Below are 26,648 nucleotides of genomic sequence, written 5' to 3'. Positions count from 1 at the left end.
GCCGCCGGCTACCCGGTCATCTGTGGGGCTCAGCTCTTCATAAGTCTGACTGTGCTCGTCTTCTTCCCCTCTTTGGAACGCCGGCATGTTCCGGAGATGTTGCACAAGTTTCAGGTAACCGGCAAACGCCTCGGCTTCCACTTCATCGTTTTCCATTTGCACTGGAGAGACAAATTGATTAACACCTGATTAAGAAAAATCAGTGAGACCGACAAGCTGCTGAGGGAACGCAAGCCTCAAGCTGGAATATTTTAGAACGTAAACTAAATAGTGGACACTCATGATCAATGATGTCATCCAGCTCACTTTATCAGCCAAGAACAAATATTAAGCCCTTTTTACATCCATCACGTCACAGCTGGGTGAGATTTTGGCAACACAACTTGGAATGGAGTGAAGTATTACTTTTTTAATTACCATGACATATTTAGTTATATAACATACATACCACCATACAGCTGGAAGTTGCTGTAAAGTAAACTCCACCTGTAGCAAACATTTCAGTGAAATACACCTGCTGAGGATGAGGGACCCTCCGTTTGGGCAGTGTTTTAGTTTGCCGGCCCTCGTGTGTTCTAGTAGAGTTATAACACCCGATAAAGCACATTACGAGGACCATAGAAAACACACCACGAGGTCTTCCTCACCTTCCTCAGCATCCCGCTTGGTCATCGTCTGGAGGAACGCGAGGGCCTTCCTGACGGAGTCTTCATCGGGTGACAGTTCTGCAATATAAAATAAAAGCTGTCGACCTCACAGAGCAGAAGAGAGACGACCTGGATACAGATGACGTCACATACCCGCCACTGCGCGTTCATCACCTGTCGGCGCATTCTGGTGGTTTTCACCAACCGGCGAGCAGGAACCTGTGAACAACGCGCATCCGGTTTAAACATCTTTCTCACCTGATCTATAAGAAACATGCAAAAATAACTTCCCCGCAGCCACTTAGCCTTGCTGTTTGTTTTTAACAACACCCACAAATAGATAATTTAACACATGCTTGGAACGGAAGGAATATAAAAACAAACCTGCAGAGAGCAGCAGACAGAGCAGCAAGGTCCCGACAGCTCCCATCACCTCCGGCACAGAGAACAAGCTGTGCAGCTACAGAACTCCGCACCAAATAAAGCCTCCGCGGCGTCGCAGCTGATGCCGATCAACTCTAATTGGCTCTGACGTCACAGGAGGCAGACTCATCGCTTCCTCTGACAAGGTCGTCGATGTCGTAATATAAAACACGAGACATTTTTATTTCTCTCTTATTGTTTGTAAAAATAACAATAAAAAAAACTTTTATTAAATCTCAAAAAGCATTTAAAAACTGAAAGCTGCAATACAATTAGCGGGGGGGGGGGGGGGGGGGGGGGGGGTGACTTCTAGTGGTTTAAAACTGTATTGCAAGCAGTTCTTCTCAACAGCAAACAGTTTTGCTGAACTTTCATTTCATCATAATCATTGAGGCCGGGAAGAGAAAATTAATTTAGGAGCAAAGATGGAAATGTACGGAAGCGTATTGCTGCCTCAACTTTGGAGCTTTTATCTTTATAATGTCCACCTATCGTGCAGAAACTACTTGAGGGGGGTTTATGATTTACATTATATTTCTAGGAATTGCATGATTAGAACTATCTAACTATCATCGCTGGTGCAAATACTCAATCTGAGGCATGTTCTCCCATTGATAGCCCCACCAATCTCACGGTGCCACTGAATCATTTACATCCCTGCCTGTCCAGACTCACATGTAATAATATTTATACAATATTTATTAAGTGCAGCTGTTAAGATAAAGATATAAAGATAACCACCATATTGGTGTGAAAGTGAATACAGTTGGACACGCAAGATCTTTAGATGTAAACTGACATCAAAAAGACTGGAACATCACAGTTGAAAAATGCTTTATTAAGTCACATAAATATGTCAGTGAATGTCCCACAGTCAATATATCCCATAGGTGACCTTCTGTCCTTCCCTGTATCTGTCCAGGTAGCGCAGGGGCTGTCCATGAGGGTATTTGACCTGTGGAGGGTGATACACCGGTGGACGGATGAACTCGAACACCGGCTCCTTCATGTCTGCAGAGACAATGGACAGACATCATTATTCATCAAGTTATACGTGTCAGTCTTTGAAATGATTTTCTGTGTCTGTGAGCATTAGAGCAACTCACTGAGCGTGTTGTGGAAGGTGTTGGTGACAGATTCATCCCACTGGCACTGGAAGAACGCCAGACCTGCAGGTGTCAAATGGTCCTGGTGCTTTTTGTAGAAATCCACCGTTTTAAATGTACGGTCCACCAAAGAATGGCTGGGGGGGGGGGGGGGGGGCAGAGGCAACACACTTCAATTTATTGTGCTGGGGTGTCTTAATTAGTTTTTATATCTTCATTGCATTTTAACAGACATTATATCGACAGCTAAAAAGCTACCAGAGAATTCACCAAAGGAAAAGCTGGACAGTTCAGCACATCCTCTTGTTTTTGTCAATATTTCCTTTATTAGATGAGCTCTATCTATTAGTTATTAGCATTAGCATTAGCATTAAATCTGAAAACGAGTCAAATCCAATGACCATCACCTGTAGCTCATTTAAAAATGTGTCATGAGACATCAGATCTCTGGGATAATTACAGACACATAAGATGAATTCATTCCTTCAAACCTCTGGCCACGGTTTGTTGTTAGTGAGCATCCCGATCATTGACAATAGGTCATCAAAGCAAGGTGGTTTAAATAAACAACCGCATTGTAGCTCGTTTCTTTGCTTTGTACTTTCGATCAGCCATGCTAGCCACGCCCCCCTGCTTTCAGCCTTTATGTCAATCTAAGATAACAGACTAATGGCTGTCGTGTAATATTTAGCAGACGGGCACAAGACGGGTATCATGAATGAGCCCGTCAGGTTGAGCTTTTCTTCTGCCGATCATTCCAAACGGTTAGATATTTTAAAATCACTAGAAAAGGGAGAATTGACCGAGTTATGCTTCATACTACAAACCAGCTGACTGCGCTGCTCACCATGGCGACGGCCTGATATCCTCCTGGAAATCGATGGGTCCCTCCTGTTTGAAAAGGACATAAACGTAGCGGTGGAAGCCCGTTCCTTTGGCAGGGAAGGGGGGCAGGTAGTGACACAGCTCCTCCCCAGCCTGCACTGCTCCGCCTGGCATGTTCCCTCTAAATGAGACGTACAGGTATTATTTTATTGTGAGAATAAATCTCCCTCTAAAAGAAACTTGGTAAGCATGCGAAGTACTCACACCAGCCAGTGGACATATTCTGCCTCGTTATCCTGCAGATGCTCATCTGAAAATGATTATTAATGTAAGACGTCTGTAAACTCAAAGAATTCATCTACCTGTCGATTCATTCCTGAAATCCTTTCAGTACCGAGAGCTGCAAATCACCCCAGTCTAAAGAAAACTTACCTGGACAGGTGAGCAGAAGAGTCCAGAGGGAGCCCTCCTCTGCATCAAAGCTGATCTGAGGGGCAGATGCTGCCTACAGACAAAACCAAATCAAAGAATACAGTCAGATGGTTCAACTTTTAGGTGGCCTTGACCCCCAGAAGTAATCAGCGACTGCATCACAACATTTCTATTCCTCGAGCGTACTTCATTTGGTGTCAGTTGTTTCCCACAATACACCTGGCCGCCATCGTCCTGGCTGTAGCAGATGTGGAGTGCGACTTGAGGGTGAAAGTAGGCCATGGGGAAGAGATCCCTGAAGACTCCATAGTGGTCTGCCAGTCGCTTGATATCAAACGGACTACTGGTCTTCTCCCAGATTTCCTGCACTTGATCGAGTTGGATTTTAACTGATTGGACAAAGAGAAGAGAGAAAAGTGAATCAATGTATTCACTCATCAATGAAAAGCTTACGGAGCCCCTTTGTGGTGTGTGTCCACGCTTACAGGTGCGCAGACGACAAGCCCTCTCCAGATCAATATTTTTCTTGTTGTCCTGCATCTCCTTCTTCCTCTCCCTCACAGTTTTGGTCCTGCGGGGTTGGTAGTGCGGCAGTCCAATGTCCACTCGCTCTACACCTGCAATAACAAAATAAAACTCTTGGCTGATCTTTTTAAACACCTCCAAATATGAATATTAATGTCTCACCGTGTTCAGGATTAGCTTTGAGCACATAGCCCCTGTAGGTCTTCCACCAAACAGGTTTGTTATTCGCCTCCTCCGCTTGTTTCAAGTAACGAGTGTAACTGCGATACTTCGTTAACGACTCGAGGTTCTCGACGTCAATCTCCTCATTTGGCATCGGACCCAATTTAGGAACCCGTCTGCACAGGAGCGCTGGAAGATGGAAACAACTCTAGACGTTATTCAGTAACATTACATACAAGCTCAAGCAACTGTTTTTATCTGCACATACTTATAATTTAAATATGTATTCCTTTGTTTACTTTTGTACTTGTAATCTGTACTTCTTTGCTGCTTTAATATCATGTTTTATATCGCCCTCTAATGCTGCTTGTAATGTTACTGCTACGGTAATTAAATAAAAGAACTGAGCTTAAAATCCACAATTCAATTCCATTTCTTTGCCAAACGTAACAAAGCTTTGTGGCCATTGTAGACTATACTTCACGTCAACAGGCCACTTGCATGCAATGGACTGCAGGTACAGCAGGCCTCGGGGTACTTTTTATACGTGATATAACCTGAAAAACAAACATGCAATACCAAAACCCAAAGGAAAACCCAATGCAATAGTACAAAATCGATATGATACCTGTTGTGATAATTGTCCTCGCATTACTGACCCCTAGATCTGTCACAGATCTCAAAGCAGGGACAGAAAACCAGCGCAGCGCCATCTTGGAATGATCATTTCCTGTTTTGTTTTGTTTAATACGGTGGCCCGCAAAGACCAGAAACAGCACATTGGTTTTTTTTGTTTTGCCTTCTGATTTCAAGCGTAACATAATGGTAACATGCAAGGCTAACACGTGAAGCTGAATTTGTTAATGTATTATTTTTCTCAAGTATTCAACTTATAAATCAATATTATACATTATTTATAACATAACATAATAGTTCTATTGGTGTGTAATAATTGTATGGTTATATTTCGAGTACCGGTATTTGTAAGACCAAAGTGTCGCGTTAGGATTTCTAGAATGTAGCGAAAGACTAAACTGCGAATTAATATTAATTAATATTACATTATAAAAAAAAATACAATGGAGTTGAATATATTGTACGAACGACTATCACAATTCTCCGGATAGCACCTGAAGGCATCATTTTTATGCGTTTGCCGTCATCAGGGCTAAATGAGACTCAATGGTCACACAGATGCTGTACCTATGTGTACATATATATGTATATTTATACATACATCTGTTGAAGCGGTAAGAACAGATATTTTTAAATGGGCGATGAATGCTTAAGCCATTAGGATCTTTTTTTAAACCGCTGCGTCCTCGCTAACATCAAGCTTGGTCCCATGCTAACGTTAGCTAGCTTTGGCTTTACTTTGAGTTAACGTGTGGTGTGTGCGGCTAATGGTTGAGCCACTCGCCTTCTGCTTTAGTAATTGTGTCTCTATGTAGGAGTTAATGTCTTGTAATAACAGAGCTAAGCTGCTGATTGATATTACTCTATTGTCATTTGGAAGTACAGATACATTGGTATTGATTTGATATTGGTCATCCCCTTCCCTTTCTTTTTTCCTCAGGGATGGATTCCCAGAATTTAAATTTAAACTGTGCCGTCTGCCTGGAGCGTTTCCGAACCCCTGTAACCATCCCCTGTGGTCACACCTTCTGTGAAGCATGCATCACCAAGTGCTGGGACACCAAGATCAAGTCCGATATTAGGATTCAGTGCCCCATGTGCAATGAGAAGTTTGACGCCAGGCCTCCTCTCAGGCGTAACGTGTCCCTGTCCGTCCTGGCCGAGGATGCAAACGGCACCGCGGCGCCCTGCAGAGAGCTGCCCGTGAGCTCAGGTGACGGCGTGAGAGCCGTGCTGCTGTGCGATCTCCATAAAAAGCCACTGGTTTACTATTGCAAGCAGGACAGAGCGTCCGTATGCCATGAATGTGGCATCTCTGCCTGTGAGAACCACGAGAAGGTCTTGTTGGAAGTTGAAGCGGAACGTCAGAAGGTGTAGTAACACAATGCAACCACAAGGACCGCCAGTGCATCAGATATGACTGTGTTTCTGTCATCGTGTCGTCTTTTGTGTACAGCTGCTGCTGGAAAGGAAGAGCAAGGAGGTGGGGAGACTCGCGGGGGAGACGGAAAAAAGAATCACAGACCTGGCTGAGAATATCAGTCAAGCCAAGGTGAATGTCGGACAGAAACGTTTTCTTTCTTGTGTGCTTCAACGTATTCCTCAACACGCGTGCACGATGGCTTGATGGTGTCGGACAGCGTTCCAAGCGGTCGTGTGATTGAGCATCGTCCATCAACAGGTGGCTTTTCAGCAGACCTCCGCCTGGGTCAATGTCAAGTTCTCCACCCTGCTGAAAATACTGTCTGAGAAGCAGGAAGCTACGGAGCTCTTCATGGAGGAGCAACAGGGCAGCGCCCTCAGGGAGGCGGAGGGCCGGCTCGCCGGACTGGAGGAGCGCTCCAAGATACTCCGAGAGTGCCGGGAGCAGATAGCAGCAGCGAGCGACCTCTCCGACACGGAGCTCATCAGGGTTTGTTTTCTCACGTAATAAATGTCAGCTCTCTGATGGCACGAAGAAAAGCTGCACCCGCGTATGCTTGTGAGTTAGAACCAGCAAATATTCAACTTCACAAATGATGTCTGATGTATTTCTCTCATGCACAAGCTGCAGGTGTGAAATTAGCTTTTATTATTTTATATTTTATTATTATGTAATCGCTGGTGTTTGTCTCTATTAGCAAGATACTCTGGATACATTCTTCAGGAGATGTTGGGATTTTGGGAATGTTACCAGGAACAGATTATTACATTTTGGTGATGATCCAGATGGAAGATGGAAGGGAAATTCTCCGGTGCCTCATCACATCTCGCTTGTGTAAACGTCGTCCTGTCAGTTCAGCACATCATCTTATCCGTGTGCTGAACTGAAAACACGAAAACAGGAAACAAATTAATGGAGTCATAAAACCACCGAAGTAAACCAGACCATAAACAGCAAAGTTTATTTTCATTTCATTTAAGAAATATCTTGATATAATGGATAATTTCAACAACCACATGGTTACCTTGATAAAGTAGATAAAAAATAGTGTAAAAGAAATGACTGCGCGTTCTTTGTTATCCACCGTCTTCAAGTCCTCTTGAAATCCTTGATCTCCTCGCAGGAATCGATGGTCATAGAAGTTCCCCGGCTCATGGACATTCCCACAGACGTAACGACAAACCTTCAAGATCGATTAAACGGCGTCACGGAAGTCCTGTCCCGGGTCTCCAAGCTGGTGTCTGAGGACCTGGACAAAGCTGTGAGCACAGCCGTGGATCAGGACCAAGAGAGTAATCTCTGTTTCCTCTGTCGAGGTTCAGCGCGACGCACCGGTGCCTCTTCTCTGATACGCTCTTGTTTACTGGTCTCCAGGTTCTCCTCAAGATAAGAGGCCGGTTCTAGCTGTGGTTCCCAGTCCGGCTGCTGCATGCCGTCCTGCTGGGAAAGAGGGCTTGAGCGCTTGTGAGTTTTCTCTGAGCCTAAACTTGGTCTGTGGTTCTGCTGATCATGAGTCGTTTGCAGAAGCGTAGCAGAGGAAGAGGTTATATCTCACGTCTTGCTTCCTTTCTGCCTTATTACAGACCGATGCTCTCTGACCTTTGACCCTCGCACAGCCAACAGTCACCTGTCTCTGTCTCAGGAGAACCGGAGGGCGGAGCACTTGACCTCTGGGCCACGCCGTGTCCCTCCGAATGAAGCCCGCTTCGATCACACTTGGCAGGTTCTCTGCTTTCAGGGCTTCACCTGTGGACGGCACTACTGGGAGCTGGAGGTGTCCAAGCCCTGGGCCTACCTCGGGGTAAAGAACCACGCCTGCATGCTGACGGCTTTGGACGGGTTGAGTAAAGGCCCCAAACTTCCTGCCACGGAATGCAGACGAGGAGATAATTAAATGAAAAGAGAAACGTAACCCGATATCATGCTAATATTAAGCCTACAGAAAGTTAGCAGTTGTAGTTATGGATGCAACATTTCGTTTGTCTTGGTGTGTAACACATTTTCTTCTTCTCTGCGCTGCAAATCGTCCCCTCCCATCCGGCTGACAGGTGACCTACGAGGCCATTCCCAGGAAGGAGAAAGGGAAGAGGTGCATGGTGGGAATGAACGAGCTGTCCTGGAGCCTGCAGCTGGACGAGCATCAGCTCAGCGCCTGGCACAACGGCCGGCGGGAGACGCTGGTCGGCCACTCCCAACACAGACGCATCGGGATGCTGCTGGACTACGAGGCGGGGACGCTCAGTTACTACGGCGACGGGCAGACCAGGCTCCACGCCTTCCACTGCGCCTTCGCCCAGGAGCTGTTCCCCGCCTGCTGGATAGGAGAGGGAGTCAGCATCACCCTCTGCTCCGCATGAGCCGACAGACACAAGCCGACTCCATGTCGAGAAGCCATTTCAGTTTCTTGTTTTCCTTTTTCAAGAACTGATGGGATTTAAACTACATTTTCATTTCTTTAAAATAAAAAGCAATATGCGTTTATTTCAGGTTGGCTCACGGGTAAATGGAATACGATTCCTTAATGCACGCACACACACACACACACACACACACACACTCACTCACTTCATCCCGTGATAGCAACAACCGCTATGACAGATGTTCCCGAAACAAGGAATCGTCGCTGAGGCAAGGAAAAGCACATTTACAGTGGGGGAAAGATTTATTTGACGTCCTGTTAAATTTGTAAATTGACCCACTTAAAGAAATTAAGGGTTCCAGATTTTACTGGTTGTTCACTGATAATGGCAAAACAGAATATCAGTGGAAAATCCTTTAAGAAAAAAAAACCCACAGTACACAATACTGGAATATATTTATTTCATCCTGGCGCACTCTGCAGTGTTCAAAGTAGACTATGCGGCTGAACGTAGAATAAAGAAGCTGCTTTGTTTTACACAAAGATCCATTTAATAAAATCCAATCCAATGCACACATGCATTAGCTGAAACGTGCGTTGGTTTAATTACTTGAGCCATTTTGCATTAGTTAATAAATTAGTTTAAATAAACAGCACATGAGGAGCCTGATGCATAGATAGCATTCTGAAAGTGCAAAGAATGAGCCACAGATGCCGTTTACAGATTAGTGACCACAGAGGAAGAAGAGCGGAGGCGATCCAAACCGATCTCATAACGAAGAGTTTCAAAAGCACGAAAAGTAGAAACATTGAAAACCAGTTTGTTCTTTAAGCCGAATGAACAGTGAAGCAGGCCGGCTGCGGGTCGGACCACGCGCGTTCTCCAATGCTCGACGAGGCAGGAAGTGATATGAATGGGTGAGTCCTCTTCTAGATAATCCCTCAGGGCCCTGGTCACCCTCCCTCTGCGCTAATCTGGGATCAGGGATTCTGCTCTAATCCACAGCCTGCAATTTGCTCTTCTACAAACACAACATTTTCCTCTGTTAGTGTTCTCGAGAAAATATCAAATTGTACATATTTAAAGGTTATAAACACAAATGATAGAAAAATTAAACACTGCAAATTAATTAACATTTACTTCCGTCATAGAAAATTAGAGATGAGTTTTAGAGTATAGCAGACTGGAGAGTTTAGGGTGGGGGTATAATTCTCAGGACACCTGCAAGGGAATGGATGCTAAAGTAACTCATCAGGTTACAACAACCCTGGAAAAACACCGCCAGGTCCTATTTTATTTCTCTCAGAGATTGCAACAATTACCGGTAGTTCTAGGTTCCATCAAGTGAAGGTGCTTCAGATAAGAATCAAGCTGAAAACAATACAGTAACCAGTCAAAGGAATGTATAAACTCAGGCTGGAAAGCACTGGGGTGAGGAACGAACAAAGGACTGAGGTGGAGGAGGAAGATACAGGCGGAACAATGAGGGGAAACGCAAGACTTTGTGATGCCCAGCAAATGAAATGAGAACAAAATGGGGTCAATTCCTGGAAACAAAGGTTTGAAGGTGAGGTCGCTTTCAGATCTACTGGTTCTTCTTGTCTTCTGGAGGGGAGTAAGGAGGAGGCATGTCCTGAGGAGAGAGGAGAGGGACGGTTTCACACGACAATAATCTATTCTGACACACAAAATGTCTCAAACTAAATCTAATCTACAGCGAAACATTGGTCCAACACGTCCCCCATATAAAAGGACTCAATTATTATTGAACATTCACTAGGCCATGTATCTTCTAGGTCGAGCTGTAGCACGGCCAGAGGTCGACCAAGGAGGAGATACATGGACGTAGTGAGGGAGGACGACGCAAAGGACAGGGTGAAGAGGAGAAGGTTGATTTGCTCCGGCAACCCCGGAGAGGACGAAAGAGAAAGAAGAAGGTTCAACAGTCCGGCAGCGCGTTTACATACGCAGGAGAATTCACCTAAATATGAGATGATACCCACAACACGTCAGTTAGACGGCAGCTGATTGGTGCAGAGCAGCTCACCTGTGGAAGGTACACGTGTGTGGGAGGAAGTGTGGCACCGGTGGCGCTGGCTGCTGCCTCGGCCGCTTTGGCCTCTGCTGGGAGACAGTGGGACGTAAACACAGAGGGAGTCGCCTAGAACAGCGGCCCCCGACCTTTTTCCTGCCACGGACCCGTTTCATGGCGGGCAATGTTTTCGCGGACCGGGAGGGGTAATTAAATAAAAAAAGAGGAATATGATCTTACTAATAAACTTTATATTATGCACTTTCAATAACTATTAAACAAGTATTACACCAGTATCTACTCACCATTAGTTGTGGTATCAATAATTACTTCTGTTCTTCATGTTCACGTTTTTTTGTGTCATGAATTCCACATTCTTGTGTTTTAATCCTGGGTTCTTGTGTTTTAATCCTGGGTTATTGTGTTTTAATCCACATTCTTGTGTTTTAATCCTGGGTTCTTGTGTTTTAATCCACATTCTTGTGTTTTAATCCTGGGTTCTTGTGTTTTAATCCAGGGTCCTAGTCTTTAATCCTGGGTTCTTGTGTTTTAATCCACATTCTTGTGTTTTAATCCTGGGTTCTTGTGTTTTAATCCTGGGTTCTTGTGTTTTAATCCTGGGTTATTGTGTTTTAATCGACATTCTTGTGTTTTAATCCTGGGTTCTTGTGTTTTAATCCACATTCTTGTCTTTTAATCCTGGGTTCTTGTGTTTTAATCCAGGGTCCTAGTCTTTAATCCAGGGTTCTTTTCTCTATGTGCCGAAGCCGTTTTGAACCTTCGTTGCCTCGTCAACGAAGCTAATCAGCTGTTGTTGATAAACCGTGTTTTAAGTCTGACTCCTGGTTTGTCTGTTAAAAGACGAAGACGTTTCTTCCCATTACAAAGAAGCTCTCCAAAGATGTTTGTTTTTTAATTTAATTTTCGCTAGTTCACGTCTGTTTTTAGTAACGTATCACGTAAAGCATGAAAATTCACAGGCGAATGTTACGTTGGAGACAAGCCGGTCATTTTTCAAAATAAAACACCTTTTAGACGCTAATAATCGAGACAACGGAAATTGTATAAATTAGCTATTCTTTCTGTGCGGCCCGGTAACAAATGCCTCACGGACCGGTGGTTGGGGACCGCTGACCGCTGACCTAGAACACGTCTAACCTATTTAGGACCTTCTTATTCATGAGACCCACCTGCTGCTGAGGAGGGGAGATCAGGGTCGTTCGGGGGCTGCTGTCCCAGAGGAGCAGAGTAAGGAGGGGGGGGCATGTAGGCAGCAGAAGCCTCAAAGGCCGGAGGGCTGGGGTAGAAGCCGTCTGGACGGCAGAGTAATCACAGAGTAATCAACTTTCCAAAGACGTGGAGGCGAATAATAATGAAGCTCCTACCTGGTGGAGGAGGGTTGGGGTAGGAGTAGCGAGGTGGAGGTCCGGCAGGATACATCCCGTTAGCAGGAGGCGGAGGAGGGTACGCATACGCACCGTTCGCCATGTAGGGGCATCCACCAAACCCGGCCGTCGCTGGCTGACCTCTCGACGCTGCAATCGTTGAAGGACATTCGGCCAAAACGTCAGCATCGCAGCACAAATGTTTTCCACGCGGCGGTCGCTGAACTTTAGGCGCACCCTGGGCGGCGGTCTGCAGCATGTGCTGGCCGAACTCGACGGCCCCCCCAGCAGCAAAGACCAGCTTGAATGTGGCACTGCCCTCCCATCCGCCTGTCAGAGAGACAGCACAAAGAAGTCACCGGGGACACACACAAAATGTTCTTCTGTTGTATGGTACAACTTAACACACACGCACACGCACACACGTACACACAAAATGTTCTTCTGTTGTATGGTACAACTTAACACACACACACACACACAAACACACACACACAAAATGTTCTTCTGTTGTATGGTCCAACTTAACACACACGCACACACACACACACACACACAAAAAATGTTCTTCTGTTGTATGGTACAACTTAAAGGGCGCACACACACACACACACGCACACACACGCACACACACACACGTACACACAAAATGTTCTTCTGTTGTATGGTACAACTTAACACACACACACACACACAAACACACACACACAAAATGTTCTTCTGTTGTATGGTACAACTTAACACACACACACACACACACGCACACACACACGCACACACACACACACACACACACACACACACACCCCTACCTGCAGGCTCCGCATTGACAGTGCCCTTGATGTAATTGGCTCCCAGTACAGGTTGTTTGATCTCACAGCCCTTCATTAGATAGAAGGGCATCATGAAGGACTGCAGCGCGTCACGGCCTTTAGCCAGGAATATCACCTGCATGGAAACAACACTCACATGAAGCAGCACTCATGTGGCCAATCAGAATTCAGTCGCTTGTTATGTACTTAATGCCAATAGAAACTGATCAAAACAACAACAACAATGCATTACATTGTATCGCCTACCCTGTATGGGGTCAGGTAGATGCTGCCCTTCTTGGGCTTTCTGAAGGCTTCAGGCAGGCTGTCCGCATCACAGAAAGCCAGCTCCACATTATCCTGGTTCATCAATACACTAACGACAGAAAGAAGTGCGTACAATAACACAGGGCATGGGAAAACTCTACCACATGCAATCAATAAAATAACTCAAACGCTGCGATTCTAATCTTTGATTTCACAGCTTATAATGAGATGTTTATTATGCAGCTGTCTAGTTACTAAATAGGCCCATCAGCTGCTCGTCGGGGGCTGATTAGCATACGTTTATACAATTTATATATATGGTGCTATTGTTTTATCGATCTGGAGACACCCTTCATTTCGTCTCTTATACGCCAAAAAGCAATACAAGATAAACTTTACATTTAAATGTAGCTGTTTTTGTGTAGTTACTAACGAGACACAACAAATTGTCACGTGAAATGCATTCAGAAATTATTAAGAGACATCTTAGTTCGTAAAATAACCTTTATTTTTCACTCTATTTAATCTGGCGTTCTACAAAGAGATCGCGAAACTTCAGACAGGTTAAAGTCACCTGCTAGATTTCCACTAGCTAGCTAGCTGTTAGCGAAGCTACAAGTCCTACTATGCTGACGCCACAACCCGCCCTTCGATCGTGACGTAAATTACGCTGACGCTCTTACATTAACCAATCACAACTTCTCATTACTAAACCTGACCAACCCGGTGAACGAATCTGAGACACGTGACGGAGGGCCACGCCTCCACCGTAGTAGGATTCCAAATGTAACATTTCGCTGTTACCTTTCGCTGTTATTGACGATGACCAGGCCGGCCTCGGATTTGTTCTGGTTAAGCGTCATGTCGACGGGCCTTCGGACTCCCCGAGAGCAAAGATCTTTGTTCCCCGATCAGAAAACGCTTTTGTCGGCCTAGCCGGAGCCTTAACGTTAGCTTCTACCTCTGCGATGAGAACGGTTTCTGAACGCCAGGGGTGATGTTGCACCTGCTCTTCCGCAACACGTAGAAACGCCCACATTATTACGTCACACGTCCTTTAAAAGTCGAATAAAAAATGTTTTATGTTAAAAGAAAAGTGCCCATCAGACGTCTATTGGAAGAATGAAGTCTTAAATCAGTTTTAAAAAAATTGGTGTCACGAATACATTCCTCTGTTTCACATATGATAACTTTAGATAACTTCAGTTCTGGACATGTATGTGTTTGAAGACAATCCTTTGCATTCAAAGTACACAGAAACTACTCCAAATGCATTCAAATTCAAGGTACACACAAGGTTCCATACTTTATGTGTTGCGTCTCACACACACCTCATATGAGGCCGTTCACAATGAGGAACATTTCTCAGAATGACTTAAATAAGCTGTGTGCTTGCAAAATTGCTGCTTGTGAAAGATGTGGCAATAATGGTTTTTAAATTTCTCGTCCTCGTTTCTTCTCTCTGTGAAAGCCACTAACACAAGGACAAATCACAAAGTGGAAGCAAATGTAATTCACTTTTGATAGATAGATGATAGATACTGTAGGTCCTGTAAATGTCATATTTAGCTCAAGTTTCAGGGTCAGATCCAGAACCAGTGTTTATATCTGCGTGGGTTCCATCTTTTGTCTTCTGAACTGGTAATCAAAAATGCTATTTAAAAAATGTCCGTTTTGGTTTGGCTCTGATTTGGGGAACTACATTGATAAATAGAAAAAGGCATAAAATATATTAATTTATTCAGCAAATGAATTTAGAATGAAAATAATTTATATTGATGATACTGTAAGTATTGTAATTGCTTAGTTTTTTTCTAATTGAGTCTCATTTGTTTTCCAATCATATGCAGATTACATTTATTTACCATTTGTATTCTTGTACATTAACACTACACTCAGTTTTTTATAAGGATGTAAAGTCATAAGGATATAAACTTAGATACACAGTACATGTAGAAATCCCAAAGCTAAATATTGATGCAGATACACAATTATTTGAATATATTTTGGAATATAGTAATAACTAAGCACTCAGAGAGCGCCGACCTCCGCCAAGCATCAATGCCACTCGGTTTTTGTCCTCCTGCTTGTGAGGTTAACCACACCCAAAACCTTACAGACCATAATACAATAAGTCGGTAAATAAACATTGCATTGGATCAACCTGCAGGAACAAAAAGCACACGGACTATTGTGGGATGTCTCACCTTACATGCAGACTCATTGTCTCTGTTGATGTAGGTGAGACGAGTGCAATCGTCCAGTCTACGGCTAAACGGATGTATTTATGTTTACGTTGAGAAAAGTTACCAAAGCAGTAAAATCACGATGACATTTCAGGCCTAGGTTGCAGTTTGAGCTTATGAGTTTGTATATTTGTTTAGGTTTGTGCATTCAGAAAAAAAACACCCAAAAAAACCCCATCATATTTGTTATTTTGAGTTCAAGATACCTTTTTGAAACTACCAAAAGTCACAAGTCACACTTATTGACGTTACCGCCTCCAGCAGGAAGTGAGGGCTTCCGGTTGCTGTGTGTCATTTCATAGAGACACATCGTACTCACAGCTTCCCTATAGCTCACAGAGCACACCATCTTACACCCGGCAGGACTCTGACGATCAAACACTAGCGTCGTCATGTCAACTCAGGGTGAGCCCATCGGCACAGGAGACAGTCTACTTCAAAGCCCCGGACAGGTATGAAATAAAAAGCACCAGATATTGGATATTGTGGATTTAATTTATAGTGGTGATGTAGTGGATGGTGTGAAACGTGTTCGTATATTATTACATTATATTATATATTATTACTTCTGTTCTGAAGGTGTTTCACAAAGCTTTGTTTTATAATTTCTGTTTAGATTTCAGGCTTCTAATTTCATAATTTCCCTGTTAAACCCAGTAAGCTAAAGTTAAGTGTTTTAAATAGAAGCCAAAGACTGAGTCATGTTGTCTGAACAGAAGTTGCCGTGACAATGAATCATAAAAGATATAGATGGATCAGGCGATACTGAATGAAGCATGGTCACAATACAGCTGTTGCCTGTTGAGACATTTGAATGCGGTTCTTTGTAAGATTCATTAATTTGATCGCATAGTAATTAATTTTTCAAAAATCTTGATCCCTTTCATGCATGAATTATGATAACCGACTTCAGGATTTTTATTCCCGTGTGTTTATAATTTTTTAGGCGTGAAAAAAAAAATAATCACCTTAATTATTTTTTTAAACGTACATTTTTCAAGGCGTTGGTGACATGTCCACTCGGGTGGGCAACGTGCATTTGAAGAACCGATGAAATATGATTTTAAGAAAACATCATCTTCTTCTTATCCGCTTTGTCCGTTACCGGGTCGCGGGTCGTGCTGGAGCCGATCCCAGCAGTCAATGGGCGAGAAGCGGGGTACACCCTGGACAAGTCACCAGTTCATCGCAGGGCCACACAGACAGACAATCATTCCACACACACACACACCTATGGACAATTTAACCAATTCACCTAATTTTCGTGTTTTGGTGGGAGGAAACCGGAGAACCCTTAGAGAAACCACGCAGACATGGGAAAAACATGCAAACAAATGCCTTACAGAAAGGCCCCAAGTCGGATTTGAACCTGTGACCTTCTTGCTGTGAGGCAACACAACAGTGCTGCCCTTATTAAGAAGATAATTAGTTAGCAAAAAATATATTGTAACCACTATAAAACATGTTTTTGTTTGATCTTTCAACATTGTGTTCACATAGATCATGCCTACATGCCTGCTACATATCAGCCCACTACTATGACAAACTGTATCTCTAATGTACTTTAGTACATCAACACAGTGTCTTCTCATTTACACACATAGTAGGCTGGCACATTTACATGCCAGTTTGATTTGATTAAACTACATATTGTACGTGCGTTCTTAACCATGATCAGATTTCCTGAGTTCAAACGTAAGCACCTTTGTCTTCTGTTTTCCAGGGAAATGGCTCAGCAAGAGTCAAACAGGTAAAAACCATCAGTTGGTGCTGTCGTCTCAATTTACATTAAAGTGTAATCTAGAATGTACTTTATGTCTGGACTGGTTTATTTACTTCAGGAGAATGATATTTATAATTATGAGAATTACATTATATACATTATTATATAGGATATAATTATTGTATTTATATAGCCTCATGCCCCCCTGGTGAACTGATTTAGATTTATTTCTGTCTTTTCCATCACAAATTTAACAATTACAACATTTTATACAATATTATGATCATACTAGAATTAAAAAGACGCAACAAGAAGTACGCACATATTTGTGAAATATTATTGGACCAAAACATGAAGTCATTTCCCTTCTCTTATAAGATTTCACCCGGCCATGTTCGTAAACTGGGATTGACAAGAAAACTGCGGGACAGGAGGGTATGTGATTTGAGATTCATTCATTTTAACCGTAGAATATCTTAATTTACCTCAAAGCTCGTCATAGCACAGAGACAGCATTAGTTAAAGTCACAAATGACCTTATAATAGCAGCTGATAATGGATCTGGTGGTAAATAAATTAAATTTTATTGAATTGAACCGCACACATCTCATGGCTCTTCCCCTTTAGAATTTCAAGGAAGATGAAAACCCTGCAGAGAAGGCACGGAGACACAAGGAGCTGGAGGTATCAGACTGTGTGTGTGTGTGTGTGTGTGTGTGTGTGTGTGTGTAACACATCACATAAAACACTGCCTGCAGATAGACTCTATTTATCTCTGTTTAAAGCTCAAGCCTCTTTATAAAGAGCTGCTGTACACCATCGCTCATAAGTTGGGGAACCCGTCAGCAGCTGAAGTCTTCACAGACGAGCAGCTTCACCAGTATGTCAAAGAGGTAAAAGCCTTGTCAGCACCCAGAGCTGCGCCGCCGCGTGGGCGTACAACACCGATGACTATTTCATCTCGCTCTACGTGTCCAGGCTTTCACCATGACGGAGACGGAGCACAGCAGCCTGATGGAGAAAGTGCAGAACACAGAGGTGAGGAAACGGAGTCAGCGTGTTCGCTCCAATGAAGGCACCTGGAGTAACCGTCTATTAACTGTTTGTATGAGCCACACCAGAGAATCTTCACTTTCCTATTTAGCTTACAGATGATATCCTATGTGAAAGGGAGCAACAAGTGGATTTGTGAGAACCAAACAACGTGAATAACCGCTATCTCTTACAGCCCCCAGTGTACTGCCTGATGGCCACAGTAAAGGAAGCCAAGGAAATCCTGGGGAAAGACATCAGTGGTGAGTTCTTCCTCCGTGACTGTGTAGTCTCTAGAGCAGACATGGGCAAACTAAGGCCCGGGGCCATATACGGCCCGCTGAACTTATCCAAATAATATCATTAAGTAACATTTGATTATAAACCTCATTCATTTTACCATTGTCCCTGTAATGCTACCTGGAAAAGGCCAAATCCTTTCTTGTAATGGCTTTTACATGTCATTTATATTAGCTCACACAAACACCCCATCCAGCTGTTCCTGGCCCCGCCCTTCTCACCCTTCACTTTCGCTCCGTTGTGCACGTTGTGTGGATTTATGACCACCTCGCCATACTCTGCTTTGAGCAGGTTTCAGCGATCCTTATTGCCTGCTGACTATATTAGAGGACGAGAAAGAGAGGAGAACGCGCCGGTCCAGAGTCAAAGCCCGTAAATCTGTTGTGAAGGATGCCGTATCAGAAGACAAAATCTACCAGTCGGATGTGAAGAAGCAGACTCTGAACCCCGTATGGAACCAAACCTTCATACTGTGAGTCTGATTACGGACGTGTGTGACACGGACCGAGTTCAGATCGGAGTGTTACCGAAATGTCTTTCTGTTTCAGAGAGTTTGAAGAGATTGTCGGTGCAAGTTTCCACCTTGAGATGTGGTGAGGAAGACGTCCACAGCTCCACTGTGACCGCTTTGAGATCCTCTTCTTCGAGGCTGTCATCATTGCAGAGCCGTTTTTGTTTCAGGGACAAGGACGAGGAGATTTCGCTCACTCAGAAACTAGAGGAAATCAAATCCAACTTTAACAGTCTAAGAAGGTAGCGTGCTCTCCATGTGACCAGTGCAGAACGTTAACCAGCCCAAGCAGGTGAGTGACCTGGGGTGTGTCTGTTTAGGATGATCAAGGATGCCAAAAAGGAGAAAGGCACAGATGACTTTTTGGGAAAGGTGGTCCTTAAACTACAGGTAGTAAATGTTCCCATTTCCATACGTGCCGTTTTACTGTCTTTCCAAACTAACAACGTTCCACTTTAGGATCTCCACTGCACTGAAGACAACTGGTACACTCTGGAGCCCAGAACTGAGACGTATCCCAATCGAGGAACGTGTCACCTGAATCTCAAGTTCATCCATAAATCAGTAAAAACGTTTCTTCGCATCCTACAACGCTGCTTATCGCACCGATGCATTTAAAACATCCGTTTAGCATGAATGAACAAACACCAGCGGCCTCGTGGACAAAGCCTTCCGTGGATTTCCTACTGAAACATGGCGTACGCTCAAATCCAGAAAACGTCTTACGCACAAATAAATCCAGATGAATGAAACCGTGCGTGCGCATGAATCCAAGCACATCTCCTCTGTACATTCCAATCAACGTGGAACTGAGCCCACATGTTGGAGTAGCCCCGGCCTGTTTAAATATGCAAATCATATTTAAATGACTCCTGACATTCCCTTGTCAGAAAATTCTAACAAAACGATGAGTAAGCCCGGAAAAAAGAGGAACTTTACAGAAGGCGAGTTGGAGACACTTTTAGCTGTCACTGAACACGCTCTCTTCTCATTGCACCATTTACAATGTCTTCCAGTAGAACCAAGGCGGCCATTGTTGGTCAGTGTCCATTGTTCATGTTTCTCTGGTGTGTATTTAACATTTAATAGAACAGTTCCCAGCATCACCTCTAAGTGTCGCTAAAGGGCCAACAGCTGTAGGAACGTGTGTACGCAAATCACGAAGTTGGCGTGAGGCGCCGCACAGTTAACTCTTGATGAAGTTTGACGTGAGAACGTACGTACGCCAGGTTTTTGTGCGTGCGCACGGCTGATACACGAGGCCCCTGGTGCTGCCCTTGCTTGCAAAAACAGGAACTTACTTTGTAGCCTTGAGTTTGGTGAAACACACACAGTTCAGAGCAGCTTGAGGAGTCAGTGTGTGCTTTGTGGCCGACAGAGAGACGGGACTCTGAGCGCCGGTCGCAGTGCTTACATCAACTACTGTGGGACCCTGCAGCAGTTTGTTCAGGCTTGCATCTCTAAGCAGCAGGTAAAGGACCAGCACACCCCTGCTTCTTTCATACCGGCCCCCTTAAAGCTCCTGAACTCGCCCATATTGTTTGGTTTCCCTCAGAGCTCCGCCCCGTGGACGGGGGCTCTGTGTGGCGAGGCTCAGACCATGCTGGAGCTCTACGCTACACAGAATGACCTCTCACCTTTTCTGCAGGACCTGGCGTAAGCTCGGTGTTAACGTGCAGCAGCCTTACAGCACACTATATATATATATATATATATATATATATATATACCAGTGTTTAATACAAGATAAGACAATGGAGAATGTAGGAAATGGTCTCCTCTTGTAACTTTGTGTTACAGCTGCAATGTGTGTCGTGTTTCTTCTTCTGTCTGAGCGCCCTGACAGGAAGTGGGTGACGTACAGCAAGCTGTATAAGAGTTTGGAGGTGGACTCCTCTGTGCTGTTCCAGCAGCTCACCAGTATAGAGTACCACTGGCACCAGCAGGAGCTGCCGTACCAGCAGGTAGAACGGCCGCACTGGCAGAGGCGGAACGCAGACGAGACGATTATTTAAACACGGTTCAGACTTTCTTATCATGCAAAATGTCTTCTGGAGCTGATCCAGAATGAGGTCAGGAATAAATACAAATGAATGAGCTGCTTGGTGGAGCTTTGCGCTCTCCGAGTGCTTTTCTCTTTTATTCTTAACTCATTCGGCGTATTGTTTTCACACATAAATACATAATGATATATTATTATTTGTTAGAATTGAAGCAGGACTGTGTTACACCTAAGGGTGTGTTGAGGAAGACGTTCCTCTGCTCACAGAAACAGGAACTTGGGGACTCTCTTCACGACTTCCTGCAGTACGGACTCTGCCTCGTGGCTAAATACAGAGACATCTTTCCCCCAATTCCTACCGCCACCCCAAAGCTGCACACACTGCTCAGGTACGCACTGTTACATGCGCTTATACAACTTTTCAATGCGCGCAACATATTAAGCAATACATGAATATGTTGTATGTCAGGATCCTGATCCAGATCTGTAAGACCCAGGCCTTTCAGAAACTGAACCCAGCTCAGTTTGACTTACAAGATGAAGTCAATGATGCCATACAGGTAATTATTCCCATCGATGTGTGTGTGTGTGTGTGTATAATTATGAATTATTATATCTCTTATACCAGACAGGTACGCAGGACTGGTTCACCATCGTAAAGGGTCTACATCAGCCAATGACTAAGGTACCATATTGCATTTTGAACTATGAAGATATTTTAATTCGACAGTAAGTTTTTCTTATTTCTTTGCACCCTGCTGACTCACAGGATCTGTCAGAGATTGTCAGGGCCCTCGCCAGTTTGATTAGGGAGGTGCAGGAAGACGTAAAACACAACAAGGACGTGTGGAATCGGGTATTTGTCAGGTGAGGCGCGGCTCTCTGCGGACAAAGCAGGAACACCTTAAGGGAAATCCTACAAATACTGGACTCAAAGATGAACTGCCTGTGATAAACCAATATCATCTGGTTTTAGATGATATTGATCTTCAGTTGATGTTGCCCCATTGACCATGTTCTCTATCAGCTCCTACATTTGATGGAGAAACACAGATGTGAGGTGCAGCTTGACTGGAACTAATTCTCCGTATGCTTTCTACACACCGTCACAGTGCCGTGCAAGTGGATGCGTTCACTGTCGTCTATAAAAAGCTTGACTCCCTGGTAAGCAGCGAGTGAAACACCTGGTCGGTGGTCAGCCTCCAGTTCTCACCTCATGTTCTCCGCCCGTCTCCTCCATAGCTTGCAAAGGAGGTGAAGGCGACCTTGACCCTGATGGAGGGCCGGATGGAGCAGGATCTAGCCAACAGCCTGTTCCCCGTTTACCTGAGCTTACAGGCGGTCCACAAAGACAAGGCTTTCTTACAGACCAGGTCAGAAATCATAGTCAATAATAGTTGATGTTGTAACAACGGTATAAAGTAAATCTTAACCAATAGGATAACAGTGCTTAGGCTTATGGCTAAGCTAGCATTTGTTCTCTTTTGAGCATTAACGTTGCTCCGGCCTCATTTACCTTACATTCGCACAGTTAGTTTTTCCTGTCACTGACAGCATTGAAGTATGTAAGCCGGTGAAATGCAAGTACCAACTGAGGTACAAATACTTTTTACTGGGAACGGTTGCAATCGTTTATTCGTTTCAGGGGCGTGCTCGAGCTCACAACCTTTGAAGAGCACTTCAGAGCGGCTCTGCCGTACTGGCTCAGCCAGGCGTTCAGCACAACGCAGGACAGGGTGGCGAGGGCGGTGCAGGTAGACCAGGTAACGCTCGTGTTCTAAAGCGTCACTAGTTTACAGGATATCACACACCGGTCGTAACATCGCGACGTGTTTTTGACGTCTCCCAGCTCCAGCCCCTTCACTCTGACGCCGTTCCCATAAAGCACAGTTCCTCCGCAGTGGACCTGGTGGCGTGCATCCAGCCGATCTGCCAGCTGTGGGAGCAGCTGTCCTGGCCTGACCCCGAGGAGGCCTTCATGCTCATGGTCAAACTCACCGAGGTGCAGCTTTAGATCAGATGTTAGGACTGACCGTCTCAGTGGACTCCCGACTACCCGTTGTCCTCTCTCTGTCTCCAGGACGTGTGCAAGATCGTTGTGAACTACTGTCGCATCCTGAAGGAGAGAGTCAGGGTGCTGTCTGCGACCTCCGACCACTGCGGCGCCATCAACATGGTAAAGGCATCAGAGGAAGCGTTCCGAATGGCACATGTGGCATCTCGACTCTCTCCCGTGTCTGCAGCTGTGTGTGGTGGTGAATGACTTGGAGCACTTGCGGTCGGTGCTCACCCGACTCCCTACGCAGCTTAATTGGACCGGACTTCGGAATCGGACTGAGAATGTGATCAAGGAAGCCCAGTTCAACAACACCCTGCCCTCGCAGCTGTGGCAGGCGCAGAACATCCTCGACCGGGAGATTCGCTCCGCTCTGGACACGCTGGGGAAAAAGGTGTGGCTTTTAACTTGTAACGTGACCAATGATGATCACAGAGGCTGAACCTTGGTCCATCTGCCATCCCTTCAGCTAAACACAGACATCGAGACCCATGTTAGAAGCATGTCGACCAGGCGGAGGATTCCCTCCAAGTCCACAGAGGACGTAGGTGACCCGCATAACCAGCAAGTCAAATACAGATGTCTTCCATGCATTCTTGAGTTCCATCAGCTCGCCTGTTTTAGGCTGTGGCCCCCTTGATGCGCTACCTGGAGCAAGAGCTGCACTACATGAACGAAAACCTGGTTCAGGAGAACTTCAGCAGGTATTCGTCACATCTCGTTTGTCGCGAGCCGCCCATGGCGCTTCTATCTAAGGCTTCACTTTGCATCGCCTCCAGCCTCCTGACTCCTCTGTGGAATAACTCGGTGAGGATCCTTCACCATGTGGCTGCTCAGCATCCACAGCAGCAAGGACTCGAGGTGTTCTGCCAGAGGCTGCTGTACACACTGCAGGTCAGTCTCATCCAACGAGACCAGATTGTCCACACAAAACAGGCATCTGATAAAAAAAAATGTTCCCTTGTGATGAGGCCATGGCCAATAGATCCTGTAGCTTAGATCAGCATATAGAATAAATGCTGTAAACCAGAAGCAGCCTGCGGGAACATCGACTCTGTGGCGGAGGCAATTACCTTCACAGCAAATCAGCACCAACTTGTTTGATATGTAAAAATCACAGAAAGCTCGGCTGACGTAAAAGTCTCCAGAAAGTGTTGTGATTTGCGTTTGTCACCTGTTTCGGCTTGTATTTATAACCTCCAAGTTAAAATGTCTGAGGAGGGCACCCAAGGTCAATGAGAAACAGAGATCTTTGTGAACCTCAGTAGACCTACAAAACCACGTGGCGTTCAAACTGAAATGGCTACCGTACCGTACGTGTTGCGTTTTCAGCAGAGCTCCGTTAGCTGTGAGACAAAACTTGTGGGTAACAGAAAAATACTATTCTATAAGAGGAGATTACAAGTTCTTCTTTTCTAGTTGTGTATGTTCAGAATTTAATGTTCTCATACCCAACAAAAACTTTTTTGGAGGGAAACATTGACGTAGAAATGCCTCGATAATGACTTAATTTAAATTTTGGGGCGAACTATGTTAACGTTTGTGAGAGAACATTTCATGAGTCATGCTTCCCTGCTGTGTGGATGCCAGTGCTTGGAGCAGTGCTTCCATGCGGATGGAAACGGTCTCCCTCTGCACACGCTACACTCGGAGAAGTACAAGGTGAGCAACGGAAGACAAATGAGATGCGTTAACGTTTCCTTCCTCGGAAACAACGTGAAAAAGAGAACTTTAATCTGCCTCCTTGTGACCAGGACCTTAAATCGCACCTGACGCACCACGCTCTGAACAGCCGGCAGCTTATGGAGAAGTTCTTCGAAAGGGAAATATGGGAGCAGGTGAGCCGGAGAAAAACACGAGCAGAAATGTTCATGCTCACGCCTGTTGTTCAAACGTCCCGCTACTCCCGTGGCAGAATGTGTACAGCGGGGAGAAATACGGTGCCGTCACCCTCCTCGCCTCCTACAGGAGATCGGACCAGAGGCTCCGCGTGGAGGTGTTGAACGCAGTCAACCTCTTGCCAATGGACTCTAATGGTAGGAAGAGTGACCAAATGCATATTGCCGATTCCCACGTCATTCCAGAACAATCCAATGCTCTGATGGTTCTGCCAGGTTCGAGCGATCCCTTTGTGCAGCTATGTCTGGAGCCCAAGCACGTGTTTCCTGAGGTGGAGTCTCGCTGCACGCAGGTTAAGAGCTGCGATCTCAACCCTCTTTTTGACGAGGTCTTTGAGTTGTAAGTTATTGGGTTAATAGCTTCCGTCACTCCTTCATATTTTTCGTTGGCTTACTCTCCATCCTCTACTCCGTCAACGATCTTTATCCCAGTCTGGTGTCCCTGGATCAGTGCCGGTCGCCAGGGGCCTGTCTGGTCGTGTCGGTTCTGGACCACGCAGTTTTGATGAGCGATGACTTTGAAGGCGAGGCTTTCCTGGGCCTCAAAGCCATACCGGGAGTTGCCGGAGGAAGGGAAGGAGACCCACTGAGCCGACAGCCAGATGCCATCCCTGCTCAGATCCGGCTGCCGCTGATGCATCCCAAACCTAATGGTATGCAACCACGCCACGCCCAATCATTACTTTGTCTTCCCACTTTGATCCTCGGTTTGAGCTTCAGCTAGTTGTCTTGACGACTTCTACAAGCCTAAAGTTGCAGCCATGTGATTGGCTGATTGAGCAGATGCTTGAGCAGATGCACCTAATAAAGCATCTGGCCGAGTGCGTATCGTTCTAGTCTGTGGATCCTGATCTTATCTCTGTGTTTTCCAGAAGACGGCATTCTGAGCTTACTGGAGTCCCGGAAAGGAGAGCGAGAGGCCCAGAACCTTGTGAAGAAGAGGAGACAGAGAGAGAAGCAGTCCCAGGAGAGGGGTCAACCATGACAGACACACGGACAACGTCTTCATCCAAAAATATACAATATATTTTAATCATCTGTACCAAAAACAAAGAAGAATCCACTCAGAAGGAAACACTGGATGAGTCGTGTATGCTGAGCGTCACAGTGATGGTGAACACTTTCACACCTGCATTTAACCCTCGCATCTCTTCTCATAGCCGTCGGCTTCCTGATGTTTTGTTTAAATCAGTGCAAGAGAAAAGTGCTTCATCATTAACTACACACACGCGTGTGTGCGTGTGTGACAGCCGACACACTGAAATGTCAAAGATTACTACAGATGGGAAAAAAATAAAAACTTTGGCAGACAACCTCGTCACACATTGATTTGAAACATGGCAAATTAAGTTTGCGTGAGCGTGAAGCATCAAAGCAAAGACGTAAAATATGTTGACCGAGTACATTTTGTTTCGATTGTGTTAAAATGTTTTCATCCTCCAGTTTACATAGAAGAATAGAGAAAACCTGAGTGCTTGAACGGAGGCCATCTGTTGTACATTTGAACAAATATTACTAGTTTTAAATAGTTTGTTATTCAACAGTAATTAAATTCTTTTTTTTTATCTTTCTCTTTCCTAAAAACCCTATAAAAAGAAATTTAATATAATCTACACAAGCTTTAGCAGACTGACCCCCCCCCCCCCTACCCACGCATTATAAGGTGTTCGATCTTTGCTCTTAGACATTTGACTCTTTCCAGACATTGCGTCACCCTGAAAGCTGAGCAGTGACCTGAACTGATATCATCAGGTCGCTTATTTGTAGCAAAGCCAAGGAGACTGATTTAAGGTTCACTTCTGTGTTTTCTCTCAGGGTGCACGTCGCACACGCACATTCTGTGGC

General features: G+C 44.9%; 4 protein-coding genes across 4 annotated transcripts; 2 read left to right on the top strand and 2 right to left on the bottom strand.

The window, feature by feature from the left end:
• Positions 1-1,908: 1,908 nt before the first annotated feature.
• LOC137913631 (large ribosomal subunit protein mL38-like) lies at positions 1,909-4,839 on the bottom strand. Its single transcript, XM_068757271.1, has 9 exons — positions 4,749-4,839; positions 4,121-4,309; positions 3,919-4,050; positions 3,620-3,822; positions 3,434-3,506; positions 3,266-3,311; positions 3,024-3,182; positions 2,177-2,313; positions 1,909-2,081 (listed from the first exon to the last, which is right to left on the bottom strand). The coding sequence occupies exons 1-9, from the start codon at positions 4,831-4,833 to the stop codon at positions 1,945-1,947; spliced, it is 1,161 nt and encodes a 386-aa protein (XP_068613372.1). The 5' UTR covers positions 4,834-4,839; the 3' UTR covers positions 1,909-1,944.
• An 856-nt stretch (positions 4,840-5,695) lies between these two features.
• Positions 5,696-8,564, top strand: LOC137913632 (E3 ubiquitin-protein ligase TRIM65-like). Its single transcript, XM_068757272.1, has 7 exons — positions 5,696-6,127; positions 6,213-6,308; positions 6,438-6,668; positions 7,303-7,471; positions 7,554-7,643; positions 7,763-7,980; positions 8,228-8,564. The coding sequence occupies exons 1-7, from the start codon at positions 5,699-5,701 to the stop codon at positions 8,534-8,536; spliced, it is 1,542 nt and encodes a 513-aa protein (XP_068613373.1). The 5' UTR covers positions 5,696-5,698; the 3' UTR covers positions 8,537-8,564.
• A 258-nt stretch (positions 8,565-8,822) lies between these two features.
• LOC137913639 (WW domain-binding protein 2-like) lies at positions 8,823-13,898 on the bottom strand. Its single transcript, XM_068757281.1, has 8 exons — positions 13,840-13,898; positions 13,036-13,144; positions 12,769-12,904; positions 12,194-12,286; positions 11,957-12,106; positions 11,762-11,884; positions 10,587-10,663; positions 8,823-10,172 (listed from the first exon to the last, which is right to left on the bottom strand). Exons 1-8 carry the CDS (start codon positions 13,896-13,898, stop codon positions 10,125-10,127), a joined length of 795 nt encoding a protein of 264 aa, XP_068613382.1. The 3' UTR covers positions 8,823-10,124.
• A 1,775-nt stretch (positions 13,899-15,673) lies between these two features.
• On the top strand, positions 15,674-26,409 carry LOC137913626 (protein unc-13 homolog D-like). Its single transcript, XM_068757267.1, has 34 exons — positions 15,674-15,733; positions 17,005-17,031; positions 17,383-17,439; positions 17,632-17,688; positions 17,790-17,897; positions 17,983-18,042; positions 18,233-18,299; positions 18,628-18,808; positions 18,885-18,929; positions 19,018-19,089; positions 19,168-19,237; positions 19,307-19,411; positions 20,226-20,318; positions 20,403-20,503; positions 20,694-20,811; positions 21,117-21,238; positions 21,319-21,409; positions 21,478-21,534; positions 21,619-21,716; positions 21,962-22,013; positions 22,092-22,222; positions 22,495-22,612; positions 22,699-22,851; positions 22,930-23,025; positions 23,093-23,299; positions 23,375-23,449; positions 23,530-23,609; positions 23,685-23,799; positions 24,496-24,567; positions 24,660-24,743; positions 24,821-24,941; positions 25,020-25,143; positions 25,236-25,456; positions 25,676-26,409. The coding sequence occupies exons 1-34, from the start codon at positions 15,674-15,676 to the stop codon at positions 25,786-25,788; spliced, it is 3,351 nt and encodes a 1,116-aa protein (XP_068613368.1). The 3' UTR covers positions 25,789-26,409.
• The last annotated feature ends 239 nt before the right edge of the window (positions 26,410-26,648 follow it).

The sequence above is a fragment of the Brachionichthys hirsutus genome, unplaced genomic scaffold (genome assembly GCF_040956055.1).
Source record: "Brachionichthys hirsutus isolate HB-005 unplaced genomic scaffold, CSIRO-AGI_Bhir_v1 contig_882, whole genome shotgun sequence".
Lineage (NCBI taxonomy): Eukaryota > Metazoa > Chordata > Actinopteri > Lophiiformes > Brachionichthyidae > Brachionichthys > Brachionichthys hirsutus.
The sequence above is the reverse complement of the archived record's forward strand: the minus strand, read 5'-3'. Positions and strand labels throughout refer to the sequence as shown.